This window comes from Oratosquilla oratoria, chromosome 33, assembly GCF_046742065.1.
Source record: "Oratosquilla oratoria isolate Oo_2021 chromosome 33, ASM4674206v1, whole genome shotgun sequence".
Classification (NCBI taxonomy): Eukaryota; Metazoa; Arthropoda; class Malacostraca; order Stomatopoda; family Squillidae; genus Oratosquilla; species Oratosquilla oratoria.
Window position 1 is genome coordinate 49,216,255 of NC_134809.1, and position 11,293 is coordinate 49,227,547.

The window sequence follows — 11,293 nt, forward strand, 5'->3', positions numbered from 1 at the left end:
AAAATAAAACACTTGAATTATATTGTTTTTTTATTTCTCATCAGCGACTACAATACTATCATTAACTTTTATCTTTCTCCGTGGTGGAGACGGGGTATTCTCTCTCTCTCTCTCTCTCTCTCTCTCTCTTGAGACTATATCATTGCTGCATATTTGGGGGGCTTGGCCTGCGGCGCGGGCGCTGCGCGCCCTGGGCTACGCCCACTTTGCATGAAAATAAAACACTTGAATTATATTGTTTTTTTATTTCTCATCAGCGACTACAATACTATCATTAACTTTTATCTTTTTCCGTGGTGGAGACGTGGTACTGTCTTCATCGTCGCTTTGCCGCTTGACAACATCCTTGATCTCCTCGATGAACATCAACACTATTGTAAACGACTTCCTTCTCTTTTAGTTTCTCGTGAATCATCTGATTGATGTTGTCAACATCATCATTCGTAGGTGATACTATAGCTCGTTTTTCAAAATACGACGCGTTCAGGTGGTTATTTTCTATGTCATCATAAACTTTATCAACCAACTCTTGGCGAGATTTGATTCTTACACCAAAGTCTTCGTCGAATTCAACGGGACCCTCACTTTGAGATCCCAATTGTAATAATTTCTGAGCAAATAGAATGTTTTTTTGTGTCATCCTTCTTCAGACGTACATTTTCTGTCAACTCTAACTTTGTCAGATCGTTCCACATATAACTTGACTTGATGCAATGTTCGAGTTCCTCGTTCTTTCCACCGCCTCGGATAACAGGGATAATTTGTCTGAAATCCCCTGCGCAAACAAACACCTTACCTCCCATAAACTTTTCGTTCTCGAGAACATCTCGTAACGTAATATCAAGTGCGGTCAACGTGTTTTTATTTGCCATCACTACCTCATCCCACACTATCAAAGATGTTAATTCTAATAAATTTGCAAGTTCTGAGTTTTTCTTAATGCTACATGACCTGACTTCGTTATATTCCATTAGCGGAATCTTGAATATGTTATGAGCAGTTCTTCCTCCCTTAAGAACTGTAGCTGCAATACCCGAAGAGGCTACCGCCAAAGCTATCTTGCCCTGAGAACGTACCGAGTCCAACAACATGTTCAAAACGAAGGATTTACCAGTGCCTCCTGCAGCATTCACAAAGATTCCATTGTTCTTGTACCGATGTCCAAAATGCACTCGGTACATCACTGCATCGTACACTTGTTTTTGTTTATCGTTCAAAAGTAATTCTTTCTGTGCAACTTCCTCCTTCAACTTTTCTTTGTTATAAGACCTCTCTCTTCGAACGACATTTGAAGTCTTTTCCCCGCCCCTCGAAGGAGGCAACCCATATTCAGTGATGCTTCCCCCTCCACAATTCCACACGTGTTTTTGAATGTCATCTAATGCGTCCAAATATATTTCATCGTTGTATTCAGTTGAGTTGTTGATAAGCAGATAGTCACTGGCGAACAAATCTTTGGTTTCTTCCCAGATCCCTGATTGATTTTCAAGATCCGAAAATACCAACATGCTTGCATATGTCTCTCGAAGTTGTTTCCTATCGTTCGTGTGGTTGATTATCTCCAAAATTGTATTTTTCCATGTTTCTTCATCAGCTAAGAGACCCAAAGCTTTGACAGCTTCTCTATTAGAGGGATACATTTTACCGTCAATTGTGCGAAGATCTTCGTATGACGTAGGACCTGGTTTATGCGTAAGCAGGAGCCTCAAGTAAAACAACTCTACTGTCTTGGTGGTCACCGCACGAATACGCCCCAGCGAGAAGGTACGGCCTTTTCGTTCTTCCCAACTTGAAGTGTTGGCGTTGTAAATGAAATGGCGCGGCACCTCGTGGTAGTGTAGATCGGCAGCGAAGCTATTATTTGAACACAATTTGAAAAACGCAGTCAACTGCGTGTCTTTATTCGTTTTCTTCTTCATCTCTTCTTCTGACGTGTTATCAGTGTAAAACACCTCATTTTCTCCTTCCAAATGTAAATCGAGTGTTGTCACAGGAGGATAATTATTATGAATATCGAATTTGAATATTTTCCAAGTAGCTTTGTTAGCATTTACAAATCTTGCTTCTTGATAATTTTTAACCTCGTTTACATCTCCGTTGTCGGACGTTTTAGTGAAAAGAATGCGATCGCAACCCTTGTTCACGTATTTAGTAACGTAAGCGATGCATTTGATTGAGTTTGAGCATTCAACGTTTATATGAGCATTATACTTCAAACACAAATACGCGTTATATGGCACCACCCATGAATTGTCTATAGTTTTTTTCTCACTTTTAATTTCTATTTCGAAAGAATTACCTCCTTCTCCAACCGATCTTCTTTTGTATTCTGGGTATCCATTGTTTCCAAACAATAAATCATTTCTGCAAGTCTTAGGGAAACCTTTTCCACATTTTTGTGCTCTCGAATGTTTGCCCTGACAACAAAGGTATGATTCATCGTAGCCTTTACATGGCCCATGAATCATACACTTTGTGACAACATCGTAAAGTCTTGGTTCTTTTTCCTTGTCGGGAATTTCTGCTGAGATCAATTGAGAAACTGTATCCGCGGTTACGCGTTCTTCCATCCACAACAATACGTGCACGTGAGGAAGTCCACGTTTTTGCCACTCTATGCTATACAGATATGCTTTAACACGACCAAAAATATGTTTGTGTGTCAAATCTTCTATTAGGCTATCAACTTTCAACTTAAATATCCTACTTACTAAATCGGGGCGGTCACACGATTTTGTTTCAGTGGAACCTGTTTTGTTCATCCCTTCGCGTAACTCACTCCAATTTGGATTCATAGTAAAAGTTATGAAATAGTCTGGAGAGCCATAATAAGAGACGTATGCGAGAGCGTCTTGTTGTCGTTGCTTCATGTATCGAGGTCCACCAACAAAGTTGGGAGGCAACACGACTCTTTGTCCAATGTCATTCTTGTTCGTAACGTTCAATATGTCCGCCCTCTCTTTGCGTATTTGATTCTGATGAAGTTCCAGAAACGACAATTTGTTGGATTCAACCTTCAAGAAATTGTCTACTGCAAATTGCTGAAACAGCCTTCTACCTTTGGTTATGTAGTTGAAAACGCCTTCTCTTTCCATGTAAAGTGATGAATAAAACATAGCTGGTGAAAGTCGGTTATATTTCCCCTCTTTTTTCCCAGGTTGACATTTTTTGGTCATTTTGTAAGAGTACTCTATGTCGCCGTTGGGAATGAGTAAAGGATACTGGAATATGTCATAAAAGTAATTGTTATGGTCCAATATTTTGTTAGGAAATTTCGTGTTCGCTGCAGGGGAACTTATTATTATCTGAAGGGGGTCTTTGTCTGGACTCAAATCAACTATCCTTCCAACTTGCGAGGAAGACGTGGGTAAATGGTAAACCCCTTTATGCTCTCTCGTATTGATGCCTTCGGCTGTTTTTAGCGTTATGGACATATCAGGAATTTTATCGGTCTTTTTAACGTAATCGTCGATCAATTGTCTTGAAGATTCAACTTCTTTGAGCATGCTCGAGAGACATATATTTGTAGGCTCTAACAGATCTTTGTATTTATTTCTTTAATATTTTTCTTCTTGAACTGAACAGATTGATGGAATTTGTAATTCTACCTCCTCACTACTCTCATTAAAAATGTTAATGGGTTTTGTACACACCTGAAAACATCCTATTTGTGTAACTTTCCTTAAAACTTTATCTTTATTCATAGTGTTAATTATTAATATTTCTACTATGTTCTTATTTGACTTATAAATCCCTTAGTCCAACTTCAAACCTTTTAATCTAATTGATTCTGGGATTGTAGTTATTTCAGAGTCTACAATAACTCCCTTCAACTGTACATTCGTCGTCGTCGTCGTCGTCATCATCATTATTATTATCACAACCATCACAGTTATCTCGAATTATGACAAAAGAAACAATATAGATTTAATATATCTAGACTTTGCAAAAGCTTTTGATACCATCCCACAGGAAAGACTTATTACTAAATTAGCTTTACACGGAATAAGTGGTAGCCTATTAAGTTGGACTAGTAATTGGTTGAATGGTCGAAAACAGAGAGTTGTTTTAAATGGACAAACTTCTGGATGGAAAAATGTTACAAGTGGAGTTCCTCAGGGTTCCGTTCTTTGGACACTTCTGTTCATAGTATATATAAATGATATAGACCATGGACTAAAATCTACTGTTTCCAAATTTGCTGATGATACAAAACTGTGCGAAGTGGCAAATGATCACTCAAACCAATTAGATATTCAAGAAGATTTAGATCAATTACAGCAATGGTCTGAAAAGTGGCTAATGAAATTTAACACAAGTAAATGCAAGGTAATGCACATAGGTAAAAACAACAGTAAGTACGATTACAAGTTATTTGGAAATTCGTTAACAAAAGTGGATAGTGAAAAAGATCTCGGCGATCTTTTGATTTCAAAAGTCCATCACTCATTAACAAGCTATATAAATCGTTAGTTCGTCCACATTTGGAATATGCTGTTTCCGTATGGTCACCGAATCTCATTAAAGACATTGACAGACTGGAAAAAGTACAACGGCGAGCCACAAAACTGATTCCAAATATCAAAAATAAATCATACGAAAATCGACTAAAACACATGAATCTGTTTTCCCTAAAAAAGCGTAGACTCAGAGGTGACTTGATACAGGTCTTTAAGATTTTAAAGGGAATTGACAACATCAAATGTGACAAAATTTTCACATTGAATGAGAATCAGACAAGAAACAATGGTCTCAAACTGTCCGGAAATAGATTCAATTTGGAAGTGGGTAGAAACAACTTTCCCAACCGTGTAGTTAATGAATGGAATAAACTTCCTGCACAGGTAGTGCAATGTAGTTCAGTTCGAAGCTTTAAGAATCAGTTAGATAAATACCTAAGTAAGATGCTGCGATGATTATAATCTATCTTATATTATTTGTTTTTGTTTTGTTATCTTTTGTCTGTCTGATTTTCATTTATTATTAGTTATATGTCAATTTATTATTATTTACTATTTACCTGTTTGTTTATTGTTTAACTATACCTATGCATCTATTTATGTATTTTATTTGTTATTTACATTATTACAGTTTTTATTTATTATTTTATTATTAATATGATTTTTTTTTCGCATCCGACCTAGATATGAATCAAAAGGTCTCCTGTCGGTATGCTCCGCCTTTGTAATCCTTTGTAAAATCATGATCATCATCATGATCATGATCATCATCATCATCATCATCATCATCATCATCATCATCATCATCATCATCATCATCATCATCATCATCATCATCATCATCATCATCATCATCATCATCATCATCATCATCATCATCATCATCATCATCATTATCATCATCAACATCATCATCATCATCACCCAGGTGCCGTGGTTAATGCTTTCTTTATGTTCTTTCTCTTGGCCAGGTGTTCAAATAAAGGGGTTGTCTTTCGTAAGTACTGATGATAATGGTACTGGTATACCAGCGTAACCTTGAAACAATGAAAGTATGTGTTTAACAGAAGGTGTGCGTGAAGAATCAATGACTGGCTTGACCTTGTCCTGCAAGATTAATATTCCTAATGAAGTAAGGGCATGCTTTAGAGAGCGTATTTCTTTCTGAGGGAAGGAACACTTCTTAAGCTTCAGTTTGAGACCTGCTTTTGCTAGTCATGAGAAGACAGTGTGTAGAGTGTGTAAATGTTCGCTAACGGATTTGGAAGCGATGATCACGTCATCGAGGTACATGAACACTGAATGACCTATGAGACCTGCAAGTACTGTGTGCATAAGTCGTGTGAACACTGAAGGAGCTGAAACGAGACCCATGGCTAGTCGTTTGAAGTGATAATGACCTGTGGGTGTGCTAAAGGCTGTCAGAGGCCTAGACTCTCAAGCAAGAGGGATCTGGAAATATCCCGATATATGATCCAAGGTCATGAACACTACGTTGTTTTCACCAACGGAGTGGAAGATATCTTATAATACAGGGATGGCGTGTCTATTTGGTATTGTAAACTTATCTAACTCTCTGAAGTCTACTTTTGGGTGGAAGGAGCCATCTTGTTTAGGGACAACAAAGAGAAGGAAATTCCATTCACTTATTGATGGGTCAATAATGTCTTGTGCAATCATGTCTTGAATAAGTTTATCTACAATCATGTGTTTACTGTGTGGTATTCTGTATGCGGGAATGTAACGTGGTTTAGAGCTATCACGGAGGGGTACATGATGCTGAATAAGATTAGTAACTCCAAGGAGTTCACCTGGAGTGGCAATAGTATGTCTGAACTTGTTGCAAAGTCCAAGGAAGTCTGCTTGTGCACCAGAGAAATCTATGGAGTTGAAATGTGATGCATCAATGGGTTCCTGTGCTGTGGGCACGTCAAAAAATGTGGTACAAACTTGAGGAGTAGGGAATTTATCATCCATGACTTTGATGCGTGAATGATATAATTTGAAATCGCAAACGTTTGTACCAACTGTGAGATGGAGGGGTGCATCAGTATTATTAGAAATTAAAATGCAAGTATGACCTATCTTTGACGTGATGCTGATGGCTGAAAGGAGGGAAATGCAATTTTCTGTCATACAGAGTACATCGGTGTTTTGTGCTGGAAAAACTCGTATGTGTAGCTTTGTATACTCACGACGGAACAGCGTCTTTGGGCTGATAGGCACTGCGTGAGTATGAATGTAGATAACACTTCTAGAAATGGGTTGGATTTGTTGTTGAATTCCTCTAAGAGGGGCAAGAGTGTGTCCTCAGGCGATGAAAAATCAAAGATATCTAATGGGTGTTTTGTCCTGAGTTTTGCTGATTTGGATATGCGGGAGGAGTTAGTGCCTCTGTTCCATGTCAGAGAATTTCCTGAAAAACTCGCTTAGTGTGACACCTGGTATGAATGGAATAGTGCTAGCTTCCGGAGTGTGTCTGGGTATAATTGGGAGAACAGTCGAAAGGATGCCATGAATGAGACTACGTGTTCCAATGACATTTTGTCTTTTGAGACTCAGTCTGAGTTTTGAGGTTTTCTCTGAGTTCACTTTTAAATGTTGAAGCAATTTCAACAGTTTTCTCTTTGGTGTAGTATGGTGTAGTGTAGTAAGTTCTAGCCAAAGAGTATAGGAGGGAAAGTAACCCAAGTGGCTCAAATGAAGCAAAGGAATTTTTAAAGTTCTCTACGAATTCATGATAGTTTGTGGTTTCTTCAAATAAACCAGACTGAATGATGTCACCAGCTGATATGTTTTCCTTATCTATTCTGGATGTTAAGATTAAGATTTTGCCTTTGTCGTCTATGATGTTTCTTCGTGTTATCTCTGATTCAACATCAGAGAGGACATTGTGTACAGGAATATTCTTGTCGTTAAAGAGAGATAATGTAGTCTCATCCTTGACTATGGTGATAAGATTTTGTGTTGTCATGGTGTTTTGAGTAGCAGGTGAATTTTCTGAAGAGTTGTTAGCAGAAGGAGGGGACATGTTTGGTGTATTGGAAGTGAGCGTAGAGCGGCTGCGTGTACAGGGTCGGTATGTCGAGTCAGAGAGGGGTTTGGACACGTTCATGGACTAATTGATTAAAAAAAAAAAAAAAAAAACCCACAAAGATCGTGATGTCTCCTAGGTGATAATGAGAACGGAAATATATCTACTTACCCAAGATGATATAGGAGTTTGGGTCTATAAATGATGATGCAGCGGGATGAATCGGTGGAAAGATGCGCCGTGCAAAGCTAGATGCGGGACGAGGAGCGTTGGAGCGTTGCCTCGTAGAAGCTGCTGGGTGAGGAGCGTCAAAACGCTGTCTCGTAGAAGATGATGGACGAAGAAGCGTTGGAGCGTTCCCTCGTACTAGATGATGGACGAGGAGCGTTGGAGCGTTGGCTCGTAGAATATGATGGACGAAGAACAGTGGAGCGTTGCCTCGCAGTATATGATGGACGAGGAGCATTGGAGCGTTGTCTCGTAGCAGATGATGGACGAAAAGCGTTGGAACGTTGGCTCGTAGTAGATCATGGACGAAGAGCATTGGGGGTTGTCTCATAAGTAGATGATGGACGAGGAGCGTTGAAGCGTTAGCTCGTAGTAGATTATCGTTGGAGCGTTACTTGGTGATACAGCGAAGAGCGTAGATTTGTTGCTTCGGAGGAATGTAGTGTTGAAGTTGTAACCCGTAACTGCTGCTGCCAGAATGTAGAGTCTTAGTTTTGTCTCTCACCGCTGTTGTCTCGTAGCCACCGCGCAGCAACCAGAATGTAGATTTGTAGCTTGGTATCTAGATTTGTTGTTGGTGAGACAAACGAGGTGAAGTTGGGTTCGCTTTAATGTCTTCGTCTTCTCTCCTCTACAATTATGGAGCAACCTCCGAGCAGAACTCGGCGGGTTGCGAAATTCTATTTAGAGTTCTATTTACAATTCTATTTAAGTTGGCTGTTGCCACTAAACTAAACAATACTACATTATTTGCTCCTATATCTACAATGTACAATGCATAGACTGAGTCTGGACACTCAGTATCCATGCATGGAATTTTTACATAAGATAAAGAACATAAAAGAAATACGTGTTGTCTGTAAAGAAATAAGGTGTTGACATATGTTGATCTGGAGGTTGGCAATGCTGGACGGAGATGTATCTATTGTTTTGCCAGGTGTTTGGGTGTGGTCCGAAACGCCTAGCTCCTCCAGCCACGGTCAGGTCCGATGACGATGGCCAGTCCCTTGGGAGTCAGACGTCGGAGTTTTCTCTCACTCCACATGCTTGCGTGCGCGTATGTGCACTCTAGACATCTAAAGGATTAATTCTTCCTTTCAACCATCTTGCAACAAGAAGAAGGGAAGAAGGAAGGAGGGAAGGAAGGAAAGAAGGAAGGAGGGAAGGAAGGAAAGAAGAAGGGAATAAAGAAAGGACGGAAGAAGGAAAGGAAGGAAGGAGGGAAGGGGAAAAGGAGGGAAGGAGGGAGGGAAGGAAAGAAGGAAAGAAGGAAAAGAGGAAAGAAGGAAAGAAGGAAAGGAGAAAGAATAGCAGACGGACGCCTCACTAATCACTCGAGGAGGAGATTTTGACATTAAGGAAGGAGTGGGCGGTCCCACAATGGGATTCCCAGAGGAACACACGAAGACCCTCTCCACTCTCCCCTAAACATCATCGTCACGAACAGGACTGACGGACAGAGGAGGAAAAGTGTGCTCACGAGAGAGAAACGGACTTGCTACCTTTTCTCAATCTTCTTATATACCCATATGTTTATCTGTCCACCTATCTATCTATATGGCCATCTGTCTATCTGTTTCGTACGCCTTTTCATTTTCTAATTTCTTTCACCACTGTCTTTGTTACGTAAGACTGTCACTCTTGATTTTGGTCAGAAGGCCCTGCCCTCCGATCATTTGACATAGTAGAGTTCTAGACTGTTAATTCCACTTGCTATAGAATATAGCACATCACCTAGTTTCTTTCAATATTGTTGTATGTGTAGGAGGATATAGCACAACACCTAGTTTCTTTCAATATTATTGTATGTATAGGAGAAGGAAATTAAACGGGGAAGGTTTTCCCTTGGTTTTCTTCACGGCTTCTTCTACAACGTGATTTTCTTAGGTACACTAAGGAACTCCCGTCGAAAACACGCATTTTAGGTCCTAGGTAAGTTTTGCAGTGACGTGGTGATTTCTTTAGCCCCAATAATTTCTAACTTTATATTTAAGATCATCCTCAAAGGGCGTGATCTTGCAGTCGTGAACCAATTGAATTTTCTCCTCCATCCTTTCCCAAATCAGATTCGTTGTTACAAGGCTATATGCAATATTGTTTACTTAAGCAATCTCACTTAGGTTACAAAAGTCTACGTCAGCAAAGTGCCTCTGGTCAATGTTTATAAATATAACGCTGAGAGCGAACTTATGGAACTCACCTACGAACTGTGTTGTTTACAAAACATTCGACCAATAAAAATACAACCCCACTTTCTACCCATTTCTCTACAGCCTCTTACAATCTGTTCATCTAACTATCCATCTGTCTTTTTATCTATATATCTATCCATCCATCTACCTATCCATCTTTCTGTCTATATATCCATATATCTATTCATATGTCTATCTATCCATCTATATATCTCTCCATTTATTTCTTTATCTATCCATCTGGCTGTCTATCTATCCACATGTCTCTCTATCTATCCATTTATCTATCTATCTATCTATCTATCTATCTATCTATCTATCTATCTATCTATCTATCTATCTATCTATCTATCTATCTATCTATCTATCTATCTATCTATCTATCTATCTATCTATCTATCTATCTATCTATCTATCTATCTATCTATCTATCTATCTATCTATCTATCTATCAATCAATTTATCTATCTATCTATCTATATATCCATCTGTCTGTCTATCTATCCACCTGTCTCTCTATCTACTCATCTGTCTCTCTATCTGTCTGCCTATCTATCCAACTATCTATCTATCCATCTGTCTCTATCTATCCATCTATTTATCTGTCTATCTATCTACCTACCCACCTATCTCTGATGAACTAGCAAACGACAAAGACAGTGGTTTTTATTCAGCGCATGAAAGCCCTGCCGTCATTCAAGGAAGAAAAACCAAGCTCTCAGTCCATTCGGAGACCATCGAGATTGTCCATCAACGCTTTTTTCTTCTAGCTATGTCCAGTCTCTTCTACTCAGTAGACAAGGAACCATTAACCAAAACCCCTCACCCCTTCAATGGAAAAATAAATAACAATAATGTTCATTATCGTTACGGACCAAAAATTCTGCCTTTGGATTTTTTTTTTTTTTTTCAAATATATTCTGTTTTGGGTCACTTCATTGCTTAATAAAACTTTTTGGTTTCAACCTTCTCAAGATCCCAGGGTCACTCATCAGCTGACCTCAAGCGGCTGGGGGCAGGGGAGTGTATTGACTCCCTAGGTGTTATTTTCAGGGGACCTTAAACCTCGGTCACATTAGGTTCTGAAATCGCTGGATCCAGCGACACGGCTTGATTAGCCAGCCAGTTGCGCTGCACTAACTGTTTCTCGCTGCTTTGAGCTAACCGTATGAACGGTATTCCCTGACTTCTAATGGTAGCGATATCGATAGACGAGTGGAAGGTATTAATTAAGAAACTATTGTTTATTCAGCATATATACAACTAGAAAAATATTCAATTCTTTTAACGACTTTTAATCATAAAAAAGATTGATGACAACTAAAGAAAACTCCCAGATATAAATTCTAATTTGATGGAAATATACAATTCAGTTCTCG

The 11,293-nt window shown here is 39.1% G+C and overlaps 1 protein-coding gene across 1 annotated transcript; it reads right to left on the reverse strand.

Annotated features, from left to right (window-relative positions):
• Positions 1–316: 316 nt before the first annotated feature.
• On the reverse strand, positions 317–3,506 carry LOC143017996 (uncharacterized). The gene is made up of 3 exons (XM_076173034.1): positions 3,351–3,506; positions 657–3,221; positions 317–610 (listed from the first exon to the last, which is right to left on the reverse strand). Exons 1-3 carry the CDS (start codon positions 3,504–3,506, stop codon positions 317–319), a joined length of 3,015 nt encoding a protein of 1,004 aa, XP_076029149.1.
• Positions 3,507–11,293: the final 7,787 nt, after the last annotated feature.

Bases quoted from the DNA above. Each gene is read 5' to 3' on its own strand.
- LOC143017996 (XM_076173034.1), bottom strand. From the start codon at position 3,506: ATGCTCAAAGAAGTTGAATCTTCAAGACAATTGATCGACGATTACGTT. The intron at 3,222-3,350 runs GTTGGAAGGATA...GACATATTCCAG, and splicing joins TACCCACGTCTTCCTCGCAA to TATCCTTTACTCATTCCCAA. The intron at 611-656 runs GTACGTCTGAAG...CTATTTGCTCAG, and splicing joins AGTTAGAGTTGACAGAAAAT to AAATTATTACAATTGGGATC.